The following is a 26,422-nucleotide window of genomic DNA, read 5'->3' as shown; positions in this document are numbered from 1 at the left end:
CCTATAAGCCCAATAACCCATACAAGCCTAATAACCCCTATATATGTGTTCCCCCAGCTTTCCTAATTATTATGATTTTTTAAAATAAACATTTTAACATTCAACGGCTGTGCGAACACAAATAGGCTATAGCAGGCCACTCGTACAATGACTTTGGCAGTGGAGTGAAAAGAATGTGCAAGTGGTAATCTGCTACTGGGCAAACATTACTTCATTAATATTCATGAGCCAAGCTAATAAGGTTTTCAATGTACCCCTGTCACTTTTTAGATTGCTCCTACGTCCCTGGTCAGAATATATATGGTGTCTACTCCGACTAAAGTCTGTACAAGAATAGTCCAGCGCTATGGTATTGCATCATGGATTCTTTCTGTGTCCATGCCTGACCCCCTCCACCTTGATGAGAATGGCTCTAATGTCTTGATGATGAGGCACAAAAGGAGCTATTGTATCCCATGGCTCCCATGGGCAGCCTGGCTGGTACAGCGACTGGAACTTGGTGCGGTCTAGTGGGAGACAGAGGGTGGCACCCCAGAGATATGACACAGCTCGCTAACGCTACCTGACAGCATAGCCACAAAGAGCGCCTTGTTCTGTAAACAAAGACCAAGGCTGATATAGAATGAGTGTTAATGTGTGAGTGTCACTAAAACAACAATGGCCACATCCATGTATGAGGACACACAACAGTGTTCCCATGAGGAACTGCGGGCAGCCGGATCTGGGGTAAAGGCTTTTGGCACACCATGTCCGTATAGCTGGGTTTGTATGAATTGCAGGCATGCAGAATTCTGCTAGGGAACATGGTGCACATTCCTGCGTGCTACTGTACAATACTTGATGAAGGATGAAGCAAAGCTATTGTGGCCTGACCTAAATTCCTCTTGTTTTACAATGTCCAAAGAATTACACAGTGTAGCTCTTGGACCTGGTTGTACAACTTAATTTGAAAACCATTGCGAGCAGTGAAAGCCTTCCTCACATAAAGAGCCCTTGTTTCACATATTTTTTTATTCATGAGTAAACACAATTTATTATTTTTGTGCTCAAAAACAGTTTTTACAACAAAATGCCTTTAGAATATCATATTTAAAATGTCTCTCACAGATTTCAGGAAATATTGTGTGCGTTCCTGTGGCTTAAAATGTCAGAATGGGAGGCATCTTTCTGCCATCAATCATTTTGGAGTTGAGGTTTTCTGACACATCTTTGGAGGATGGGTCTTTTCAAAAAAGGTTGGATTGTTCTTATTCAGGCTAGAAGTTAAAAAGTATCTTTTAGTATCTATAACATTTCTGCTCTATTCCAAAACCTATGCAGTTGCCTACATAGTCAGAATTTTAAGGCATCATATTATGCACACTTGTGACACGAAGACTGCTTAAAAAGGAGGCTACTTAATTATACTACCTCATTTTGGTTAATATTTTGGCTAAAGCATCCTTTGTGGCGAGAGCAATTCCATAATGTACTGTAGCGAGAAACAACAACAGAGAAATGTTGATGTAAATAAACTTATTTCATTCAATTTTGAAAAATTGTAAAATATTTCTGAATATTCTTGACATTTTTCTTTATTTAATTAACAAAAATGTAATATCACAAAATAATATTTCAAAGAAAATAATTAACTTTTTAAGTAAAAGTATGTTGCAGTGATATAACTAGTAATAAAAGTAGTATAACTAGTAGTAAAAGAGGTCAATAATTGTGTTTTTTATTAGGTTTAGTAGTTCTCAACAAGGGGGCTGGACCCAAGGGGCCTCAGTAAACTTCCAATTTGAAGTCCTAAAATTGTAACACTTTACAAAATCATTTGTTAACATTAGTTTAAGGTGACCTATTATACCCCTTTTACAAGATGTAAAATACTCCTCTGATGGCTCAAAATACCCCACAGATCATTTTATAGTATGTTAAAATTGCCACTTTTTGTGTGTGTCCCTTTAAATGCAAATGAGCGGGTGCTCTGGCCAACTTTCAAGAAGAAGGGTCGGAGCTTCAAGAACTCGTGCTTCTGCAACAGAAAAACAGGACAATCTAATGAAACCTTACTGCAAAGTGTTACCCATATACTGAAATCGTAACATTTTTGAGTTTGTTATCACAACAGAATACCAGAGGAACATATTAGCTTATACAAGAGGGACTTTAAATATTGTCCTGGACAAAGTGGGGCATTTGAGTCAAAAGGTTTTGATCAAGCATTCTAAAATACTATTTATTACTACAGTTCTTAATATGATTAATTCGGTTGCCGCCTTGTGATTTAAAGCGTCTTGTGTGATACTGACCACATTCCCAATGAGTTTCATGCTCTGTGGCTGCTGATTATTTCCAGGTGTGGGTGGCTAGAGCCGGTGATGTCAGTGTAAGAGGAGTTCTCTCCACTCTTCCTTTGAGGTCTCGCAGTATGACTCACAGAGCCTCCCTAGCGGTCCCAACTAGTCTCATTCAGCATAGATCAGCACTTCATACTACAGCTCAATACGCACCCATGCTGGACCAAGATGCTCCCTAATGTACGACAACAGTAAATCATGTTTTACACTATTGGAAATGAGAACTGTGTGAAGTGAGTGCAGAATGAAAAAGGCAGACACACTAATGTCTTGCCAAACAGCCATAGAGGTGGAATTGATACCAGAACTCTAAATGAGAATGATGGGCCTCTTGAGCACATTTAGATTGGAGTAAATTAGTATGCGTTGAAATCAACCAATGAAATGAGGCTAATCTGCAATCTCAGTGGGCCATCCATTTCATTCCCAGTGAGAAAGAATTGCTTGGGGAGAGACTTGTTTTGATTACCTTGCATTTGAAATTAGCAAGAGATATCACAACATGTTTGTATTTATTCTGTCTCGAGGCACAAATGGCGTTTCTCTCAGGGCCACATAAAGTATTTGTCATTGCGGTTTGATTGGAACATTGAATTTACAGTGTTCATTTCAGCATGACTTTGTATTTTGTTTGTCCCTCTTTTTGCTTCTTTGAAACTCCACAAGTTAGGGTATCATCGGGGTAAAACCTGATCATCATGTTCTCCAGAATGATTTGCGATGATCTAAAAAGCATCTCGATCTTCAATGGAAGCAAGAAAAATCTGACAGTCTGTACTAAGAGTCATATGATCAATGTCACCAATTGGCTTGATGCGTGACCTAGAAATGGTGCAGAATTCAAAATCTCAATGCTTTGTTTACTCAACAATGAACTGGGGCCAGTGTGAGAGAGTTTTGAGTCCTGTTGGAGTCAGTTATCCTGCTTATACTCCTGACCTCACCTCAAAACATTGTTCACATTTGTGCATTTCAAGACTTACCTGGTTTTTGTTCTTAAAACGCTCTTGTAGGACTAATTTCTAACACAACTAATCCTAAACCTCCTTTTCTAATTCCAAAAAGTCTTTTTCAGAGCTTATAACGAAGGTTTGAGCCACTGATACTGTACCAGAATGATGCAGTTTATGCAGTTATTCGAGAGAGAGAGAGAGAGAGAGAGAGAGAGAGAGAGAGAGATTAGGCAATGAGTGAATTACCTGAGTCTGTGGGCCCTATCATACACTTGGTGCCATGCGTGACAAAAGATTTTTTTTGCTAGTTTCAGCCCAACGCAGTTATCTTTTTCACATCCTGCGCCACGTTGTTTAAATAGCAAATGCATTTGTGGCTATTTGTGCGCCCTTGTTGATGCTTGTCTGAAAACTAAGTGTGTTTCGGCATATTGTTGGTACGTTGCTATTTTGAGGCAACTAAAATAGACTGTATTTTTTTGTTATTTAAAGAGTGCGTTAGCAATATGCACATGCCAAATATTAAAAATAAAAAGGATTACAATGTAAGCGATTAATATTTTCTATATGAAGATTTAGTGGAATCCGGCTTGTCCCATAGATGGTCTGCTTTAACCTCGCACACTAGTAGATCCGTTTCCTCTCTGGAGAAGCGTTCAGTCTTTCCGCTTGCTTAAACTGGGAAATGGGAAATTACACTCTGATTAGTTTTTTGCATGTTATCCCCAAAACACCCATTACTCATTAAGAAAATAAGGACAACCCTTTTGGACCATGCGCTGACCATTTTTCCCGTCATTAAACTAGCAAAAGTGGATTCAGACACACCCTAAGTGCACTTGCACCTTTCGCTTTAGACTATGCGCTTAGATCATTAAAATAGAGCCCTGTGTGTCTCTCAAGTGTTTGGCAGCAGTGTCTCTTCTTATTTCAAAACTGTAAGTGTATCTGCTCCAAGAACAGGGCCGTTATTACCTCACTAGTGAGAAATGTCAAGTAGCTTTTAAGTTGTAACTATTTTACTGATAAAATTGTCATTGCACTGCACTGACAACATGTTTCTGTGCGAGAGTGTGTCCGTACTCTGTGTATAGTTGGTGCAAAAAAACATGGAACCTTTATAAAAACTGAAATCATTCGGCAAAGTGATTTGGAACTGTAATGTGGACAGTGTGTTTACCGGAAAATAACTGCACACCATAGAACATTCGCCAACCAATTAGATCCAAGCATTCAACAGCCCTGTAGTATTAGTTCTAATACAATATAATGTAATAGCTATATATCTCCAGCTTGTTGCATATTTTTGTAAATATATATGGGTTTGTTTTGTTTTTTGCCAGATATAAAATTGCATTGTTAAAAATATCATTCTTTTGTAGTGGGATCAGTGAAAGTGTTGAGCTACTGAAGAATAAATGTGTCATTGTTGAGCTCTGCAAACGGTTAGACTAAAATCGAAAAGAAAAGAAAGACTTGACCTCTTTTGAAGTAGCGTGAGGAGCTCTTTTACCTGTTATGAAATGCCAGAGTGTGTCAGGATCCATGATCACAGAGATCTGTGAGGATAGCCAGGCAGGTCCAAAACAATGGGGTCCAAAACAATGCTTTATTAATGCACTCCCCACCCATCATCAGCTGCGTAAAACCAACAGCTGCTCAAAAAGGCGTCGCTTTCTTGCCCTCCCTCCCATAATTTAGTCGCCAAGGGAAACTTGGCTCTGACTCTCTCATTCTCTAATTTGGAGGGTGGTCTCCTCCCCTCCTTCCTCCAGGATGGTTTGCACCTCCTCCACACTTCCTTGAACTCCGCCTGAACTCCTGGCACTTTGCTGCAAGAGCAAAGCAATAGAACCTGCATTGTTTTGCTAACACTCATCATGCATTCACACATCTGGATGCTCATATATGGAAGCCAGTAAAGATCTTTTTGTCCCGCTAGAAACAGCTGGACTTCCTGCTGCACCTATCAAGGTTGTCATTTAATCATGAAGAAGACTGGGACAGTTTCCAGAGTTTAGCATGATTTAGTCATATTCACCTCATTTGCTGTCAACTGTCAATGTTTCACTTTTGTTTGTTTGCATTTTGTTTGTCACCCACACAGCTGATCCGTCATATGGAGAGCACTTTTGCTTCCAATCTGTTCCTTGAGAATAAAATTAAGACGTGATGGAAAAACCCTAGATTTTGTGGAATAATAAATGAATGTCCCTTTTCAAGTGGAATACGGTCATAATATGAATATGAAATGGCTTGCAAATGCTGTTTAATGTACTCAAACTACCCAAAGTTTACCCGGATGAAATCTCTTTCTCTACAGGTAAAGTGTTGAACACAGATCTGCGTCACTACCTCAGCCTGCAGTTCCAAAAAGGCTCTTCGGACCACAAGCTCCAGCAGGTGATCAGAGACAACCTGTACCTGCGCACTATTCCCTGTGAGTATCCCACACATTCACATGTCTGACCCCGTCTCACATTAAATGTGTTAGTGCAGGTCACACTGAGGTGAATCTGCCATGACACTGGCTACTCGACAGTAATTATGGTGTCAGTGACACGTCTTCCGTCCAACGTATCATGGGTACTGTGAACGCTCTGATTGTATCAGTCAGCACTCTAGCGGTGTATGAAATCGCTCCGTTTAGTGCACTGTGTGGAATACAATATGTATACGTTGGAGTAAATATTACAGGCAATCTTTCTTCCAGGTTCTTCTAGTAGTATTTAGTTATGACATTGAGCAGTGCTGCAGTTCTAATGATATGTAAAGCGTAATGGTTAATTCATTCATTATAAATTTATACTTCTGGTTTATAGTGAAAATATATGTACAGCAAAACTTTTTTATTTTGCAGTTTAACGGATTGTGTATTACACATGTTGACACGTTAGGACTAGGACTTAGGACTAAAGCATGAGGATATAGTTCAAAATAAAAGTCCCAGGAGACATGCAATATGCATCTTCATTGCTTAAATACACATTTCACCACAATATTTATTTCAAACATGTTCGTTATAAGTGTTTTGTGTTTTGAAAAAGAGCCAGTAGGGACTAGGTACTTGTCTAGGCAACTAGCTAAGTTAAAGGGTTAGTTCACCCAAAAATGAAAATTCTGTCAGTATTTACTCACCCTCAAGTTGTTCCAAACCTCTATGTGTTTATTTGTTCTGCTGAAAACAAAGGAAGATATTTGGAAGAATGTTTTAATCAAACAGCTCTCATTCCCCATTGACTACCATAGTATGTATTTTTTCCTACTATGGTAGTCAATGGGGAATGAGATCTGTTTGATTAAAACATTCTTCCGAATATCTTCCTTTGTGTTCAGCAGAACAAATAAACACATAGAGGTTTGGAACAACATGAGGGTGAGTAAGTAATGACAGAATTTTCATTTTTGGGTGAACTAACCCTTTAAGTTTGATTTAATTCCATTTAATGTAGCCTACACGTTTTTTAAATGGTTTTTGTTTTAATTTTAGTTAAAAATAATGAACATGAATGATGAATGCTCTTTTATTAGAGCAGATGTGATGCCTGGAATCTGAATTATTTTATCAGTGTGCAATCCTATATTTGTCCTGATCCACCAAACAAAGTTGGAAACAGGGTGCAACCAACACACAGCACTTGTTATCATTTAGATGTATATAAATGTCTAATCTAGTCTAATCTAAAACAGCTCTTAAGGATTTAAAAGTGCTTCTGCCTAGTGCTTGTTTGTACGCAGTAATTTCTTCTAAGGGGTGTATTGAAAGAGTAAATAGACTCAGCATGTGTTTTCTACAGTTATCTTTATACCTGCTAGAATAGACACTTCACCCAGCACTGGTGGACGCATAAACCGCAGCTGAGAGTCGATAATGACACGGGAATGAAATTGTTGGAATCACTTTCAGAACGATTGTTTCCAGCTGATGAATGATAAAAACATTGACAGCCAGTCATAATCCACCTGACTTTAAAGAGCTCGGTTATTAAAAGTGGCAGACTATAGAACTGCAGATCGCGGTCATAATAAACAGAAGGTTGTCGTCTGTTGGTGTGGATGCTAATATCTTTATAGTTATCGCTCTTGGTGTGAACGGGTATTTAATCCTGATTCCTGCCACTTGCCTGCTATAACAAGCAGATGCCGGAGGCCACTGATGCCTGCTTGATGACAATTTATTCCTTCTCTCCCATTTCTCTTGTGCCAATTTTAGTTTCTATACTTCCAATGTCTGTACTGTTTGAGCTAATGTCACATAATCATGATCGATTAAACCTGTTAGGTAACGCAGAATTACTTGCCAGTATTGGCTCAGGAATTTCTTGGCAACGTTTTTCAGATACAGACTGTCTGGAGCAGAACAATGATTTTTTTTTTCTTAAAAACATCCATGCCAACGAACCAGTACTTAATCACGAAATGTGTTTTGATCTTCTCTTGTACATAATTTGCGGTCTGGACACAAATCAGTGAATTAGTGAAACATATGCCTTAATTACTCGCACATCTTTAATTTGGGCTTTTTTTTCTCCTGGGCTGTGTAATCCTTTAATTAGTACTGTTGGTTAAGCTACTTATCACTATTAATGTTGCTCATACTTAAGGTTATATATTTCAAGAAACACTCAATGCGAAGTATTAAAGGAATGGAGCCGAAAATTATAATTCTGTCATTTGTCATTTAATCACCCTCATGTCGCTCCAAACCTGCTTGACTTTTTCTTTTGTGAAACACTAAAGACGATTGTATCATAATTGATACACATTTTCCCTCTAAACACACTATCCCACTATCACACTATCCCTCTGTCGTCTGATTGATAGTTTGATTCATTGCATTTCTATTAGGTGAAAGGCCTGTCATACAGTATAAAAACATCCACCTTCAGGTCATGCCAAAGGTTTTGCTGTAAAATCTTTAATGATTTTTATAAAGTAAACATAAGAATAACTTTTATACTGTTCGTAATATTTCAAGATGAACACACTGGACTGAAGAAACTTTGGTTTATTTGATTATCAATACATCATTTCTTTTACAAAAAGTGTGAAATAATGGCGTACCATACATTTAACAGTTCAATAAACGGTTTCATGTCAAAATAAATGTTAGCTTTACAGGGATAATCACCTATAAGCCACATAGCATCACTCCACCCTAGTGTCGGTGAGTATGCACCAGCAAACACCATTCACATATTGTCAGTAAATGTAATAAACCAACCTACTGTGATGTGATGTAGTGATGTAGTTCCCACTGTTGTCATTAAATGAGTCCTGCTTGCTGGTGTGTGGCTCACTGTGATTTGGGATTTTAATGGGCACCAGGCCTGAGCAGATGTTTCATTCGCTGTGGCTTAACATTGCATGAGACACAAGCTCAGTGTGAGAGCCGACCTGGAATCTCTAATGTCATTCTCATCCACCGTCCTTGTTAGGGGGTGTTCAGACCCATGACTCAACACAGTCCTCCATTCACACTTTTCCATCCAGTATAATCATGAGCATCAATGATGAGAGCCAGATGATGGACAGAGCTAATTATATTTAATAGCGCCAGTAATAGCAGTAATGTCAGAATGTACTGGCATTGTTCATATAGGCTTAAGTCAAGTTAAATAATTAAAAAAATGATTTAATTGTAAGTTATTAATCACAGTAAAGGACAGTGAGGACCAGTATTGCCATTTAATTGCAGTTAATGTTTAGTAATATATTGCTAGATTTTTTTAAAGAGATTTTATGTGAAAAATGTCTCTCTTTTTTTTGGTCCATACAATTGAAGCCATTGGGCTCCAATGTTGTTTGTTTTCCAGTGTTCTTCAAAATGTATTATCTTGTGTTCTACATGAACAAATTCAAACAGGTTTGTCACAACATAAGGGTGAGGAAAAGATGACAGCATTTTTATTTTTGGATGAACTATCCCTTTAAATCAGTTTAAGACTTTTAAGACATTTTCTGTTAAAAGATTATTTCCCCTTAATATTTGACTGACCTTTGTGTTATTTCAAACCCCTTTAATTTTTATTCTGTAAAATACAATTTTTATATTTTGAAGAATATGGATTATTGAATCAGTCAGATTTGCGAATTGATCAACTTTATCAATGAGAGAACAATTCAATCACTGATCCGTTTCTTTCACCTGGCCACTTCAGTTCTTAACTTATTGATTACAGCTCACTGAAGAAGATTATCAGTGATTAATCTGTCATAAGACTTCGGTTCTTGCTTAACAGATGTGGTCACTGTGAAATGTGCTAGAGAAAAGAGCAGCATGAAGATTCATAAATCGATTTCCTTCATGAAGCCGTCATACCATTTGCTCATCTGAAAACCTCTGTAATGGAACTGTTGCGCATGTCTCACTGGACACAGGGACAGAAAAGTCATTAAAGTCATGTCCTTAAAAAAAATACGGGAAAGAAGAACGCCTGGAATCCTAATTGCTACATAATCCTTGAAGCTCGGGTGAAGCCTCCATCTCCCTCCTTCCTCCTGCTGGCATTAATATCCGTTATGGCTCGACGGTAACCCTTCTCTGCCTCATCCGCAGATATATATATATATATATATATATATATATATAAAAATGAAAGCTGAAATAAAAAGAGCCCTAGGTGGTCAATCTCGAAGGATTGCTTTTTTACGCTTGTGCAGATTTAAGACTTTTCCAGAGCTTGTTAAGGGATCTCACAGATGACCATGAGCCCATAATGAGGTGTGAATATAATTCATCCCACTTTTGATGTCTCAAAATAAACAGTTCATACAGTATTGCCAATATTTGTCTTCTGTATGATCTAAAAACCCGTTTGCATTCAGAATTCATAATGTGAAATGTGACTCTAAAATGTCTCAAAGCAGTCTTTGAAGAGATGTCCAGGCAGGGTCAATCTTTTCTTTGTAGGTATTTATGATGTTGTGAAGTGTGCTGGGGTGGATGCTAAGGTGCTTAAGCAGCTGGCGGTGTTTCATGTGGCTTGTGCAAACTGCAGAGATAATTGTTTGTTTATCCTTCTCCACCATAGAAACTGGCATCTGGGCTCTCGCCTCACAATAGCAGCTGTGTGACTGTCAGGTTTGAGAAACTTTAGTGATGAAGCAAGCAGAGTGTAAAAGAGTGTGATGTTTAAATGACGGGAATTAAGTAACTTCGAAATGTTTTTGTATTGTGAGGTGAAACTCAGATTACTACTGTGCAAACATTAATTGCGATTAATCAGATCTAAAATAAAAGTTTGTGTTTACACGATATATGTGTGTGTGCTAATTATTTTGTATGTATCCATTCTTGTCTGGGGACAACTTTGATGAACTTTTTTGATCCACTACAAATGACTACTGTACAGATAGATAGATAGATAGATAGATACTGTATGTATGGATGGATGGATGGATGGATGGATGGATATGGTAGATAGATAGATACGGTAGATAGAGATAGATATGATGGATGAATGGATGGATGGATGGATAGATAGATGGATATGATACGATAGATAGATAGATAGATAGATAGATAGATAGATAGATAGATAGATAGATAGATAGATAGATAGATAGATAGATAGATAGATAGATAGATAGATAGATAGATAGATAGATAGATAGATAGATAGATAGATAGAGGGCTCCATATTGGGTTGGCAAAGATAAGACTAAAATAAATCTATACATGAAATGAAAGGTTTTTGAAATAACTTCTTATTTTCTGTGGCACCTTCCTATAATAAAACGTTTTTAAAAAGTGCACATAATTACTTTACACAAAAAGAGCATTTGTTCGGTAATAATTTGTTACTAATGGTTCTGTGTGCCTTTGTCAGGTACCACGAGGCAGCCTCGCGAAGGGGAGGTTCCAGGTGTGGACTATAACTTCATCAGCGTGGGGGAGTTTCGTGTGCTGGAGGAGAGCGGGCTGCTACTGGAGAGCGGAACCTATGATGGTAAGAATCCGTGTGTAGGAGCACTGAGAGTCAAGGGTCATTTCTTGTGGGCTTGTTATACAGATACTTGCTGAAAGCACAATCTAAACTAGATGCATTTGCAGAAGGAACTACCAGTGTTTGCAAGATGCATTGATCGGAGAAAGGGTAATGCATTCTGATATTTGCAGCGTGCATCGTGCTTAACACGAGTGTAAATTATATTATATAAGGATATATGACATATATGACCAATCACAATTCAGTAAAATTCATCATTTGCTCACCCTCACGGTGATCTACACCTGTATTTCTTTCTTCTGCAAAACACAATAGAAAATATTCAGAAATTCTTAGATATTCTGATATTCTCAGTGTTTTTTTGTCCATACAATGAAAGTCTGAAAGTCAATGGGGTCCACTGTTGTCCAATGATCTTTGCTATATGGGAACAGTTTAAAACCGTTTAAAAGGATATTCTTTTGTGTTTCATAGAGGAAAGAACGTTTTGCAGGTTTGGACTGAAATTAGAGTGAATAAATAATGACAGAACATTCATTTTTTGGGTGAACTATCCCTTTAAGGCTAAAAATTACAATCACACAAAAAAAGTCTGTATGTACAGTATTTCAAGCTGAATTAATTGCATATGAAAAAGAAGTGGAATTTCAATTCAAGCTCTGTAACTATGTCATCTTGATTGATCTTAGTTGAATATTGGTTTCCTTCACTCATGAAGTATTGCTTTCAAATTCTGTAATTACCATAGCAAAAAGGATGTTTGCTACATTACTTACTGTGTAGTTTCAGTTTCATTGGTTGCTGACTCACCATGTTTTTATGGTAATAAAGGGAGACAAGTGTGCTGAATGTTTGTATTGCACACTCTTTTATATTTCGCATACCTCCTCTGCTGACTTGAAATAGCTCAGAGCAGAGGGTGTTCACCTTGTGTGATTCATGCCGTCTCTGTAACATGCCTAAAGGGTCTCAAGGACTGAGTTATTAATGTCTCAACAGCCTCAAAGCTGTGGAGTTCCTCACTGATAAACCCCTGAAAAGCTTGGTAAGTCCCTAGCTTTTGGCCTGGGGTAGGTTTGGTTAATGATCCCTCAATGAGTCACTAAGTGCTCTTGTTTTATGGGAAGGACTTGTTGTTTCCAGGGTGAAGTAAATCTGTCCATGTGGATGTCACAGTGGGTGACTTTTACTAGGGCCTTTCCATTTACCTGAAATATCTTGACTTTTGGGATGTTAGCCTGAAGGATAATTTCACACTCACCAATTCTGGTTAGTGATTTCTTGTCTTCCCATGACATCTGGCAAGTAAGCCGGTACATGCTGCTCCATGGATTTGATTCCTGAGACCAGCATGATCCATCGAGCCTATAAATGTATTTAGAATAGTGGACTTTCTTCAGAATACCCTTCCCGTGTAATAGGGGGCAATTTATTGATTTGTTGATCTTTTACGGATTTGAAAATAATTTAATTACAGTATTTTTAATTTTTAAATATGCACTACTAAAATTTGATTTGTGGACATTTTACTTATTTGGAAAAATTATTTAATTACAGTACATATTTGTATTAAATATACACTACTAAAGTTAATATTTTCATTTAGCAAGGATGATCAAAAGTGACAGTAAAGGCATTTATAATGTTGTAAAAATATATATATATATATTTAATAAATGCTGTTCTTTTGAGCTGTCTGAGTAATGATGCTGATTCAGCTTTGACTTTACAGTAGTATAGTATAGTATAGTATAACACAGTCTCATCCCAAAAAGTCATATAACTGACGTTTTGGGACGTATTTTGACCATACGTCAATATCCGCCTTTTTAGGGCCCCCTTAAACGTCGGTAGATGGCGATCCCGGGCCGTCATACAACTGACGCTTTACCTTTAACGTCAGTTAGGTGACGGGTTAGGTTTAGGGTTAGGTTTAGGTATGGGGTAGAGTTAGGATCCCAAAACCTCATCTACCGACGTTTAAGGGGGCCCTAAAAAGGCGAATATTGACGTATGGTCAAAAGACGTCCCAAAACGTCAGTTATATGACATCTTGGGATGAGACCGGGTTGTATAGTAGTATTTAAACAAAGCTATTTCATTTTGGAGTTTCAGGAAAAACACCCCTTAGCCTGATTAACTTGACTTTGGTTCCCATAAATATAATAATATTTATTATAGTAATATGGTAAAAAACAAAAAACAAAAAAAAACATAATATGGTCTTCTTCAGTGAAAACACATTTTATGGCCTATGCTTTCAGTTATTGTTCACTGTTGGTTTAGATGAACAGACAAGATTATGTTCAGTTCCATCTCTTTACTAGCAGGGGAAGACAATCTGTCTTGGTTATACTGAGTGTGTGAAACAGGAAGACAATGTTCAGGCTTCTTAGATGCCCTTTAGGAATTTTCCAATGGCATTTATCACCATTCACAAGTTTTGTGCATTTGTATAAATTCAGCTACTGTATGCTCAAGAGCAAACTCTAAGCTAGAGATAATGTTGTCTGTATGCAATAGAGAGTGATTTTATGTGTTCTCCAGAGATTGAGTTTAGCTTTTTCAAGGCTAAGGAAATAATTGACCAGTTTTTCAACATGCCTGGAGCATGATGTAATCAATGGTAACTGGTTATGCCCAAGTTTTATGGCATAGACTCTGTGTGTCCTGTTCAAATGTTACTACAGCGATTTAAAAATAATGAGATCTTGCATTTGAATCCCTTGAGGGAAATCTACTGCAAACCCCCTTGCTTTTCTAATGATTGTTTCAATGTCGAATATATTGAAGGACAGCCACCTCAGAGTGACGCAGGTAGACAATGTTTGTAAACCAGTCCACGTCCACCCACAATTCCAATCACACCCTCTCTCCATTCTCTCTGCCATGTCCCAGGAAGGATCTTATAGATCAGTGATTCTCCACCTTTTTTACTCCAAGGCCCTTCATTGTCCACAACAATAGTAATGGCCCCATGACTTTTCCAGTTGTTCACGATTTACTGGATGAGGATAAAAAATAAAATAAAATAAAATAAAAAGATTCCTCACAATTTCAGCCCAATCAAATATTTTGTAACAGGGTCCTATTATGCTTTTTCACTTTTTCACCTTTAGTGTGTAATGTTGCTGTATGAACATAAAAAGATCAAAGTTACAAAGCTTAAAGTCCACTCCAAAGGGAGATATTTTATTTAACACAATCCACTTTCCAAGAACTACAACGAAGCTTCCGGAACCTTAGAGAGTACAATGCAGAAAATCCTCATCTTAGAATGATTTTTGATTTCTTAAGTGTTAAATTAAAATAAATTTAAATAGAAAACAGTTATTATACATCATAAAAATATTTCACAATATTAGCTACTGTTTTGTGTATTTTCATCGAATAAATACAGCCTTGGAAAACAAAGAAAAAAAGACAATTGTTCAGGGGGTGAATTAAAATAAAATAAGCCAAAACAACTAAAAATCGAAGTATTTATCAATGTTTGTTTGAGTTATTTTAAATAATTTCAAGTCATCTTGAGGCACCCTTGAATGTTTCCTGAGATTCCTTGTTTTAGAACCAGGATGACTCTCCTCAGGATGAGCTTTATCATCGATGGTGTCCTAAAAACCATTTGAGAATCCCTCTCATCTCTGAACGAGTGCAAGAACTCTCTTCTGTTTGTGTAGATGCAGAATCAAGAGGATTGAACAACAGCATCCCACTGCCCACAGCAATATCCCCAACATCCCACAATAGTATCAAAAAGGCTTTGGGCAATATTGTTTTCCATCTGTCCATACATCCACAGTCCTCTCAGTGTCCCACACAAAGAAACTCAGGGATTTGAAGTAATTTTCCCAAATGAGACAAACTTTTCCTTCTGCTTATTACATTGTAACATTAAAGCGTTGTGTGCCCCAAATTTGGGGGTGCTTGACATTGATAAATGTGGAAAACCCTTGCCTAAATGCACTCTAAGAACAGTTATAGGCAAAGGAAAGATGTTGTTAGAATGCACACAAGCTTAATAGATGCTCATGTGCAACATAATTCTGCGACTAAACTGTATGTTTTGATTTGTATTTTTAGTGCAACGAGGTTTAAATTGCACTGCAACTTGGCCCGTGTGGGTAAAGGTTATAGATGAGTCAACTCGTATTTAATTTCCTTTTAAGGGTGTGAGGCTGTATGTGCTTGTGTGGGTGATTGTGTGTGAGAGAGTAAACATCATTCAGGGAAAATTTCCGTGGCAGGTCTGTATTTGTTGTGCTTGTTGATCGTCATGGGTGAATTGTCGCCCTCCATCAGTTCATCGGGGACGCTGGAGCAGGCATGATATTTATTTGACATAAAACACTCAAATGTTAAATAACTACTGCTATCAGCCTGTCTATCTTTCCTCCTCTATGCCATTTAGTGCACAGTGTTGAAAGGAAGATGGTTTCAAATCATCGCCATTCCTCTGACAGCGCCCAGTCATCTCCCACAGATTAATGCTAACAAAAATCATCATAGACCCCAGTGGACGACCCTTCCCTCCTCCTTGCTGTGTTTGCCCGTTAATCAAGGATGGCGCAGTTTATGAGCGATCCATCATGCTGTGCCCGCTGTTTGACAGGTGACCCCAGAGGCCGTGACATGCCATGATTATGGCCATGATTTGATCACACTTTTCTACTGTGCCGCATGCTGATGTATAATCAAGACATTTTATGATAAACATGTCTTACAGTCATGAATTAAGAGTAATCGCAAGGCAGAGGTGTAAAACGTGCATGAAAACCATATTTGAGTAAAAGTACAGAAGAAATTACAAGTTACAAGTCACCAATTCTAATACGACTTGAGTTGTTTTAGGGTATCTGATTTGAACAATACTTAAGTATTTTACTCGTATTGTTTCAAATATGCACTAGTCCTCAACACCTAAGAAACATGCCAGTGAAAACAAGAAACAATTTCATTGCCAAGTGAAGATACCATTTTAGTAATAAATAAATGTAAAACCGTTCTTACAAAAGGAGTTTACACCTGTTTTTTTCAAATTAAATTAAATGCAATCCAATAATTAGCTTTAAATATATTAAACCTGACAAACAAAATATGTGGTAACATTTTATCCATATATATTATAAATTTTGGATTATATATATTATTTATATATATTATAAAGTACTGCAGATGAGTGATTTATATCTTTAACAACACGTTGGTATATAACTAACTAACGTTAACACATAAGACTAATAAATGCTTTAAAAAATGTATTGTTAGTTCGTGTTCGCTAATGCATTAACTAATGTTAACAAATGAGAATTATTGTTACCCATATTTCTTACATTTTGGATGTCTTAATATAGGCGCCAACAAAAAAACATGATATTCTCCATTCACTTTATCCAATCAAAAAGATTGGTGGATCTCACATCGGACATAACACATCTCTGTTTTTTTGCATTATGATGAATAGCATTTTACATATAAATCCAAAATCATCAGGTATTTCAGCGAGAGAGCGACAACACTCCGAAATTATAAAACTGCAGAGGGAGTCTCTGCTACAGTACTGACTGTGTTGAGTATCATCATGGAGTGATGGGATACCACTGTTGAGGGTGTCTACAGTGCATGATATGTTTGATAATAGATTCTTTTATTTTTACTTCCCACTGCATAGCTGTGCTCTTTAAAGCCCTTACTTTGAACTTTGCCTTTTTGGATACTTCAGTTATTCCAGTCACGCAGGCTTCTATGCATTTATGAAATCTGGAGAGGACACTCAGCAGAACTGCTTTGAGTAAGCAGGTTTATTTCATGGATCGCCTACTGGCTTGTTGATGGAGATGATAACGGCTGTTGACAGTGAACACTTCTGTTAAAGCACTGTCCATCTGCTGTGCAGCCACGTGAAGTTCACACCAAGTACAGATTGCATGGAGGAAAATGATTATGTTGCACTGATATTTCCATTTCATACAGTGGACTCCAAAAGTCTGAGGCCATATCGAGAAACTGGGATTCAAAATCCAATTTAAACCTGTAATAAACAGGGATTTGGGGGATTTTTAATATATTTATAATATTCTTATGTATATGTATGTGTGTGTGTGTGTGTGTGTGTGTGTGTGTGTGTGTGTATATATATATATATATATATATATATATATATATATACACAAAGCTGCAAAAATATATATATATATTGTTAAAATGATATATAATATATACAGTCATGTAAAAAAGAAAGTACACCCTGTTGAATTCTATGGTTTTATGTATCAGGGCATAAAAAATATCTTAGCAGGTCTTAAAATTAGTTAAATACAACCTCAGATGAACACAGTGGTGGAGGAAGTACTGAATCTCAGTACTTAAGTAAAAGTACAAATAACCAGATAAATATTTACTTTAGTAAAAGTAGAAGTAACACAATGACAACCATACTTAAGTAAAAAGTACCTGATTTTAAATGTACTTGTATTAAAAGTAAAAGTACTTGCATAACAATTGATTCTCTTAATGACTATTTTCTAATGATTATTAGGTTGAATGAGTCAGAATTAAATGTTTTATTACTATAATGATGCTCAATAATGATGGAAAAAAAAAGTTGTCACCATTTCTGAAACAAGCTTGCAATTAGGCAATATAAACCATGCTTATACTTACTAACTTATATTTTAATAACTATGTTTGGCAGTAAACGCGATTAATTATGGTGTAATTCTAAACCTCTTGGCTTGTCATAATCCCAACCAAACATATATCACACACGGTGTGTTTCCTATGCACGTAAAAACAAATTTTTGCGTATAAATTGCACGATAAATACACTGCGTGCGAGACGCATTTAGTTGATGTATCTATGGCAAACAAACGTCACTGGTGAGACAAACGTGCAACGAACGGACTGTCAGATTACGTTTTGGAAGGGGAAAAACTGATCAGAAAATGTAATGAAAATGTAACAGAAGTTGTAGAAATGTAGTGGAGTAGAAAGTATAATAATTGCTGCAAAATGTAACGAAGTAAAAGTAAAAAGTATGCACTATTTATTCTACTTAAGTAAAGTAAAGATACGTGAAAAATTTACTTAAGTAAAGTAACAAAGTATTTGTACTTCGTTACATTCCCCCACTGGATGAACAACAACACATGACATACAGTATTACACATATAAAACTAGGTCAAAATGGAGAAGCCATGTGTGACATACTAAGTACTCTTACTGCTCCCATAGGAATTAAGAGGGTATAGAAGTCAGGCGCTGCAAAATCAAATGTCTTCAAATGATCATCAGCGTGACCAACTCTATAAAACCAGAAGTTTTTTCAGTTTGCTGGTCTAGAGCATTGAGGTGTTTTCCGTGCCGAGGAAAGATATCAGCGTTGATCTTAGGGAAGCAATTGCTGCTGCCCATCAATCTTGGAAGGGTGATAAGGCCATTTCCAAACAATTTGAGGGTTATCACGATTTTAGATCGAGGACGATTGAAATGTCTCCTCTCCACGATCACGATCTTTTAAAGAAATATCATAGTATTGTGCTGCAGTGCACATTCTGTCAGTTGCAGTTCTGGCACGGCACATCCCAACATGCAGTACTTGTCGCGGCGTAGCCTACTCTATATTCACATTACATGTTTAGCGACACAGTGGTAGGGTTATGCTCACGTGACATTGCAGTTCTTCGCAATCGTGAAAGTTGATTATTTGAGTGCATTTTAAAGCCTTGCCAGTTAAACATGTTATTCGCATTATTGTTTTCTATTGCCAAAAATATACCCATGCTACTTGTGACTAGTTTTGTGATCCAGGGTCACATTTTGTTTCATACAGTTTATTACTTGAATGCTAGTTAAATACGATACTTGGAAAATGGGAATTTTAAAGAACCGTTTATTTAATTTCTATATTATATTGTATTGTATTTGTCCTATTATTTGTAATCTGCTTCTTTGTTCTTATTTTTTAAAACAAGTATAAAAAGATTTTCATCCTGCCTTTTTTTTTTGTCTAAATGGCCTGTCATTCTTTTTTATCTTTTATATTTTGTTACCTTTTTAATTGGCAAATTAGTTTTGCTGTACTGCTCAGTCACTTCTAATAAAACGGTATGAAAAAAGAATCGTGATAAAGTCGTCTCTCTAACATCAACGAACACCGCTGTAAGTGAATTATTAGCACAATAAAGATGTCATAAATTCAAATACTTCTTTTCAGGAATACATTAAAATTAACTCAGTGTTGAGGTTTTTAAACCCATATTGTTTTGTGTGTGTGTGTGTGTGTGTGTGTGTTCCACATCAAGTAAAGGCTAATAATGTTAAATGAGAGTGTAAATTAACTACTTTTGCAGTCAGTCAGTGATTTTATGAATGGGCTGTCATTTTAGGAAAGGAAAGCGAACCTATGACAGTTCTCATTTGCCGTCGTTCAAGCAATAGGTTTTGTGCTAGGTTTAAGCAATAAATCTCCTCATCAATTCAATGTCCTAAATGTCTATAATGTGACAGCACTTGTAAGATGGCATAGATTGTGATGGCTTACTTCTCAAATCTCACGGGTGAAAAATGAATCAATATTGTTTTTATCGTCCTGTCCTCTCCAGTTTTGTCAAGTAGTCAATGCTTTTGGGAAAGTAGGTCAGCATGAAGTGCTACATTTCTCATGCGTTGTACTGAAACTATTCTCACCCCAGGAAGTTTATCCAGATGACACAGGACAGTAAAGCTTATAAGATAGACCTCCTGCCTCTCTGGGAAGTTGAAGCAGCCATACTGTCTTAATCTTTAGTGGTGGACCGTTGCCGATAAATAACAATAAAGTGGCAGAGTTCTGGTTTGGGGTCCAGAGGAGTGCTGCAGTGTTGTCAGACAACAAACAAGACTTACAGCTTTACCGAAGATATAGTGGGTTCGATGTTGTTTGAGTTCAGAGACCAGCCATGCTTTGAAGACGCAACGCTTCAGAAGCACCGTTCAATCCGAATGGGGTTTGCTCAGCTTGGTTTTTGCTCCTACAAACTAAATACTAAATATGTTTGGGAAAATGATGGCAGGATTGCTTCAAGCCATAGCCGAGCACAGTAGCTCTCAAGCAGGGAGCTGGAGCCCACTAGGGGGCCTCAGCAAACTTCCCAAAAGGTCTTAAAATTACTTACATTTAGTTATATTAACATACTTACCCACTAAAAATGAAGACGTACAACATTAAATAGACATCATATATGAGAGTTTTTGTTTTTTGTACAACAGTAACTATGTTGTACTAAAATAAATAAACTCTAATGTCTGTTCAGCTCGAATTTTGTCTCGGATTAAGCGTGTCCTTGGAGTCAAAAAGGTTAAGAACCACTGCAGGTAGTGCACATGCTCCGACATGTTGAGCCAGGTTAACGGTGTAGGCAGTGTGAGTTATAATCGGACATTGGTTATTTCCATTCACCTGTTTTCTTCCCATAATTTGTCATCTCTCATAAAAGTGTCTAAAAATACAATTTAAATTTATTGTTAAAATGGATTTAAATTTAATATGCAGAGTGATATTTAATTTTTGAACTCAACGACAACTGCTTTAGTTGCTGTGTCGGTATTTGCAAAATCAGTGCAGAATGTAAAAAATGTTGATATTTTTTCTTTTCTTTGTCTTTTGTAGGTAATTATTATGGCACCCCAAAACCCCCTGCAGAGCCCAGCCCAGTGCAGCCTGACCTGGTAGACCAGGTTCTGTTCGACGAGGAGTTTGACACGGAGGTTCAACGCAAACGCACCACGTCGGTCAGCAAAATGGATAGAAAGGACAGCGCAGCTCCTGAGGAAGAGGAGGAGGACGAGAGACCACCCATTGTCAATGGGCTCACTGGTGAGACTGGGAATGTGTGTGTTTAACAAGATTGAGTGAGTTCATATAGATTCTGAATTTGTTTGGCCGTGCAGAATTGTAATGTACTGCATATTCTCTATATGGAAGAGAATTAGAAAATCAATACTGTACAAATGGGTACAAATGCAACTCAGCAGAGTTGAAAGATTGGAGATGAATTTGCAAAGACACTGTCTGTAAGTGATTTTATCACATCATGTATTATGTTGGGGAGTGTTTTTCAAATTAAAAAAGCCAGAATAAATATGCCACATTTGTTCAATTGTGTCATACTAGCTAAACAACTTCGCATTTCCATTACCACGCTGATGGTTAGCCGTATAGCACAACAAAACAGTGCTTTAAACGTTTCTTTGTATTGCATAATCAGTGAGTGAAGATGCTAATCTGATGCAAATAAACTTTTCTCTCTCAAATGAGGTGTTGGAAAGACAGATTCACTGTATTTGTAATTACCTCTCTTGGAAAGTAAAAAAAAATATTCACAGACTCAAGAGCTTGCACCGCATTTTAGGTCTAATTTTTGTAGCAAAATATTAAGTTTTATATTATATGTTTTTTTTTATTATAAATTACAGCGTATTCTGTATATAATGTTGTCTAATGAGTTAATTTAAAGTGATTTAATTAAAGTTTTTAATGTGTATTTTATATATTAATTAGATCAATAAAATGTCTATATTAATAAAAGTTTATATATTTATATAATAAGATTTTATATATATTTATAAATGTAGCTAACTACTTAAGCTAACTACAAAAGGGTAGCTTCTGTGTAGTATACGTAAAATGATGACTAGCTTTTAGTTTCGAAAGTACTTCCCCAACACAGCACGTGTAATGTTTAAGCATTAGGGTATGGTTAATATTTTCTAAACCATGTGATACACTTGGCTTTCATTGTTGTAAATGTGTTCTTACTCCATTTTTACAAGCTGAGCGACTTCACTTTCTTGGTTTTCATTGTAAGTGTATTACTGTAAATGTGTTCTTACTCCATTTTTGCAAGCTGAGCGACTTTACTCTGGTAATTCGACAAGAGGACACAGTTGCTGTCAATAGAGCTTAAGTTGTTATGGACAGATTTGATTGTGTTCCCTGAGAGCAATATGAAGAGCTTTACAGAGGGATCCTTGGATGTGCAGTCAAATGTATAAAGAGAGTAGAGCTCTGGTACTGAAGGATGGTGTGAGTGGAACTACACAAAAGCGGTCACTAGGACGGTACCCTTTAAAAAGCTTCGCTCACTTTAGATCAGGGTCTAATTCTCACTATTAACTAACTATTAACTATGACTTTTGCCTCAATAAACTCAATTAATAGTTAGTGAGGTATTTGTTAAGTTTAGGGATGGGGTAGGATTAAGGGATATATAATTTGGTCATGCAGAATAAGGCATTAATATGTGCTTTAAGTACTAATAAACAGCCAATCTCATAGCAATATGCATTCAGTATATGTTGTTACATTTATTTTTAACCAGTATACATGTATATGTTACCTCGGAATCAAACCTGTTATCTTGTTGCTTGAGCCGGGTTACTTTCTAGCATCTTTCACAATACATATAGTTTCAAAGTAGCTTTACACATTCTACATTACAATTTAGTGTAATTTGTTATCAGATATGAGTAACTGTGTCGAAGTAATGGCCTTATTTCAGAAATGTACAATTCTAAGATAATACAAATAATTCAGTTAGCTAACATCATGTACATATTTAGACAGAAACAATTTTCTCATTAAAGCAGTTATTATGAGTTGTGATTATAATCATTAAAATATATAGAAATCCTAGGACTAGGTACTACTAAAAGTCCAGAGTTTTGGACCTTTCTAACCGCTGATGCTCTGCAGGAATCAAGTTGTTTTAGATACCTGAACAGTAGTTGAGCTTTTAATACACTGAGTTTTTTTTCTTTTCAGTGATTATCCAGTGGCATAAATAGACCGTATTGAGTTCACAATGAATGCGCGTGTGGTTGGTATCACTTTAAGTAATGAGCATGTTAAAAGGACTGCTGTTTGCTATGAGGCATAAAAGTGTCTCTGCACTCTTTCCACAGAGTAACTGCTGTGCCGTGCTACCTATTTCTGACTTGTGTACCAGCCCCGGCACTCTGTCTTCTACCTTCTCATTAAAAAGATGCCTCAGGCTTATTATTAGTCTTTTACATTAATTTTTGCATTAATGATTCAGTTTGAGCCAACCCACTGCCATGCTAATGTGCACTCCTGCCACCAACCACCTAGGGCCACCTACTGTATATATATATGAATTGATGACTTTGAATTTCATTTTGTGATTTCATTGGAGCGAAGAGTGGGCAGTGCCTATCCCAGCCCTCCTATCGCTCCATTGTACCAGAAATCCGCAATATTGCCTGAGAAATAGTTACAGTAAACAAAATCAATATTAAAAATACATGCCGTTTTTCAGAGATCTCCAGCTTTTGATTTTAAAGCATAACCTGCTACTTCCTAGAATGGTATTTCTTCTGCAAAGTTTTGGTTTGTGGGAAGACTTCTGGGGAGCTCGGTTGGAGTTCGGCTACATCATGCTGAAAGTAGGAATGAGTTACTGATGCTCCCTGCACAGCAAGTATTCTTTCCCATAAATCAATGGGATACAGAACAGTGAACACCTTCAGATGATTCGCATGCAGCGGTGGTGAGCATGGGGAAGGAAGTACCCAAAACATTTTATATTCACAGCACATTAACCCACTGCAGATGCTACTACTGTTCTGTTTGTGTTGGTATGATTGATCATCATGGGAACTGATATCCTATCCCAATCCCATAATATTGGCTTTTCAACCTTCAGAATAGAATGAGTTAGAGTCTACAGACGGACTTTTACTTTGGATTAATAACATGAAAAGAGTTTATTTAGGCTTTAAGTTTTAAATTCATTTCAATGGAAGTCTATGTAACTGAGACCTCATGAAAACCTCGATAAACATGCGCTATTTTTCAGAGGGTCACTGGAGGAAATCTGAATTGTTTCACCACTAGGACCTGGAGAGGTTTCTGGATGCACTGAGGGAGGCTTTGTTGGCTGTGTTTTTCTTAGCAAATCCAGTTGGACAAGATGCCTCACAGCTGTCCTCCATTATGATTGGATAGAGCTTTGTAAACCCTCTGGCACCACTGCAAGGACAAGATGCAAATCACAATAGTATCTAACTGGACTTTGCCAAGTGCAAACTGAGAAGATTTTGCAACCCAGAAGCGTGTTTGTGGTTTTTATCGTTTACATTTCCTTTACTAAAAATGGCTAGCTGTGTCTTTGCAGCGAGCCTTATGGGTTATTATTAGGGGTGTAACAATACCCTATTGTGACCGTATATGTCACTATTCAATACATATCACAATACAAGACACACATAGAATATTGTTGCGATACTCCCAGACATATGGTAAAAGGTTAACAAAAAATGTACTGTTGATTAAAATTCCAAATTTGGTGTTACATGGGGGGTGTAAATGAAAAGGCATGGACTTGGTTCTAAGTAACCCAAGGCACAGAACAATGGTGACACCACACCAGCATAAAAAAATATTCATGATCCTGATGCTGAAAATACAGAATTCATCATTTACTCACCCTCAAGTTGTTCCAAACCTCTATGTGTTTATTTGTTCTGATCAATCTAATCAAACAGATCTCAATCCCCATTGACTTCCATAGTAGGAAAAAATACATACTTCTTATGATATTTGCTATTGATATGCCAGTGCTTATGTTTCTGCCTGTGTCATGAATGGTGCCGCCATGGTTACGGCACAGATACAACAAGTGCTGATTCATCTGCCGCACATGCTGGCGTCCCAGTTCCAGGCTAAAATCATTTTGATGAACAGGCTTTAATCATGAATATGTCAGCAAAATCATATTACACTTTCACACTTTATTACACTTTCTTTTTGTTACATATTACACTTTCATATAGCAATACACTTTCACCACCTCATGCCGTTACCCCACCTCACCTCTTCAAAACGTGTACAACTAGTATATCCATATCCAGAACAATACACACACAGGCATGTTTTCCTCTATCAATGTCCCATTAAGACAATCAGGCCATATTGGTAACACCTCGTGTAACTGGTTTCTGTGTTTAACAAATATACAAGTAATAGCTGCTCACTATTTGATTGCAGAGAGAGCAAAATATCCAAAAACTTTGTCTAGATTAAGGTCTAATTTATTTTAAGTCTCACAGCAATGGGATCCTAAATGTAGTTTCTTTAGCTCAAATCATGCTAAAGAGTGTAGTGCAATATAAATTCACAAAAATTAAAATTGATTTCAGCGATGGCAACGCTCTTCAGTGTCGCATGATCCTTCGGAAATCATTCTAATATGCTTAAATAGAACACTTTAATGCATCCTTGCTGAATAAAAAGTGCTTAATAACCCTAAACTTTTGAATAGTTGTGTTGTATAAAATTATATTTATGTATATATTTGAATTTATACATTATCACTATGTATTGTTTCCTGAGAATCAAACCCGTGACCCTGGCATAGCTTCATTAGCATCATGTTTCATTATAAGAGTTGAGCTTCAGGAACATGTGCACTCTAGAATAAACAAAAAGACTACTGGCTCTTTAAACTGAAGGATGGGACTTTTAAATGTTATGTTTTCTCCCTCTTATACTGTCTCTGCCTGTCTGTCTCGCTCCCACAAAGACAAACAGACGCACATTTGTGTATGCGACAGATATCGGCTCCACGGAAGTGTTACTAGCTCTGGCCCTGCCCCTGAACATCAGTCCTGGCATGCAAATCTAGTGGCTCTTGTTGTCTGCTCTCTCTCTCTCTCTTTCTCTGTTTCTTTCCGTCTCTTGAGAAGGTTGGAAAGTTTGTTCTGCAGTGCTAGAGAGAGTTAAAGTATGTATTACTCCCCATTTCTGTTTTCTCCCCACCTCTTTCTCACTGTCTTTCTTTTTGCTCTTTCCACTCCCAGAACACAAGGAGGGACCTGAGTGGAGGAAGGCTGTGCCCAGCTACACACAGTCAAGCAGTAGCATGGACTTCCGCAACTGGAGCACGCTGCCACGTGACGAGGGCCAGGACCCTCTGCCCAAGAGCTGGGAGATGGCCTATACGGAGACAGGCATGGTCTACTTTATAGAGTAAGTCCTGTTTGCCAAGTTGGATACGTTCCTGGACCAACATTCCTTAGGGTTTGGGATTTGGGCTATGTTTGTTTGACAACAATCTAGCTCCAGGAATTAGTTAAATGTGTTTTTATTATTTAAATTCACTTAATTAAGCAACA

The 26,422-nt window shown here is 37.2% G+C and overlaps 1 protein-coding gene across 4 annotated transcripts in view; it reads left to right on the top strand.

Moving 5' to 3' along the window:
* The window catches only part of magi3a (membrane associated guanylate kinase, WW and PDZ domain containing 3a), a 122,131-nt gene that overhangs the window by 66,096 nt on the left and 29,613 nt on the right, over nucleotides 1-26,422 (top strand). For all 4 annotated transcript variants that reach the window (XM_039651666.2, XM_039651667.2, XM_039651669.2 and 1 more), the window contains 4 exons: nucleotides 5,619-5,735; nucleotides 11,128-11,247; nucleotides 20,898-21,104; nucleotides 26,108-26,276. In XM_039651666.2, coding sequence (XP_039507600.2) covers nucleotides 5,619-5,735; nucleotides 11,128-11,247; nucleotides 20,898-21,104; nucleotides 26,108-26,276 — 613 coding nt within the window. The remainder of the gene's footprint in view (nucleotides 1-5,618; nucleotides 5,736-11,127; nucleotides 11,248-20,897; nucleotides 21,105-26,107; nucleotides 26,277-26,422) is intronic.

This window comes from Pimephales promelas, chromosome 20, assembly GCF_988280905.1.
Source record: "Pimephales promelas chromosome 20, fPimPro1.hap1.1, whole genome shotgun sequence".
Classification (NCBI taxonomy): Eukaryota; Metazoa; Chordata; class Actinopteri; order Cypriniformes; family Leuciscidae; genus Pimephales; species Pimephales promelas.
This window is presented reverse-complemented; position numbering and strand designations above follow the sequence as displayed.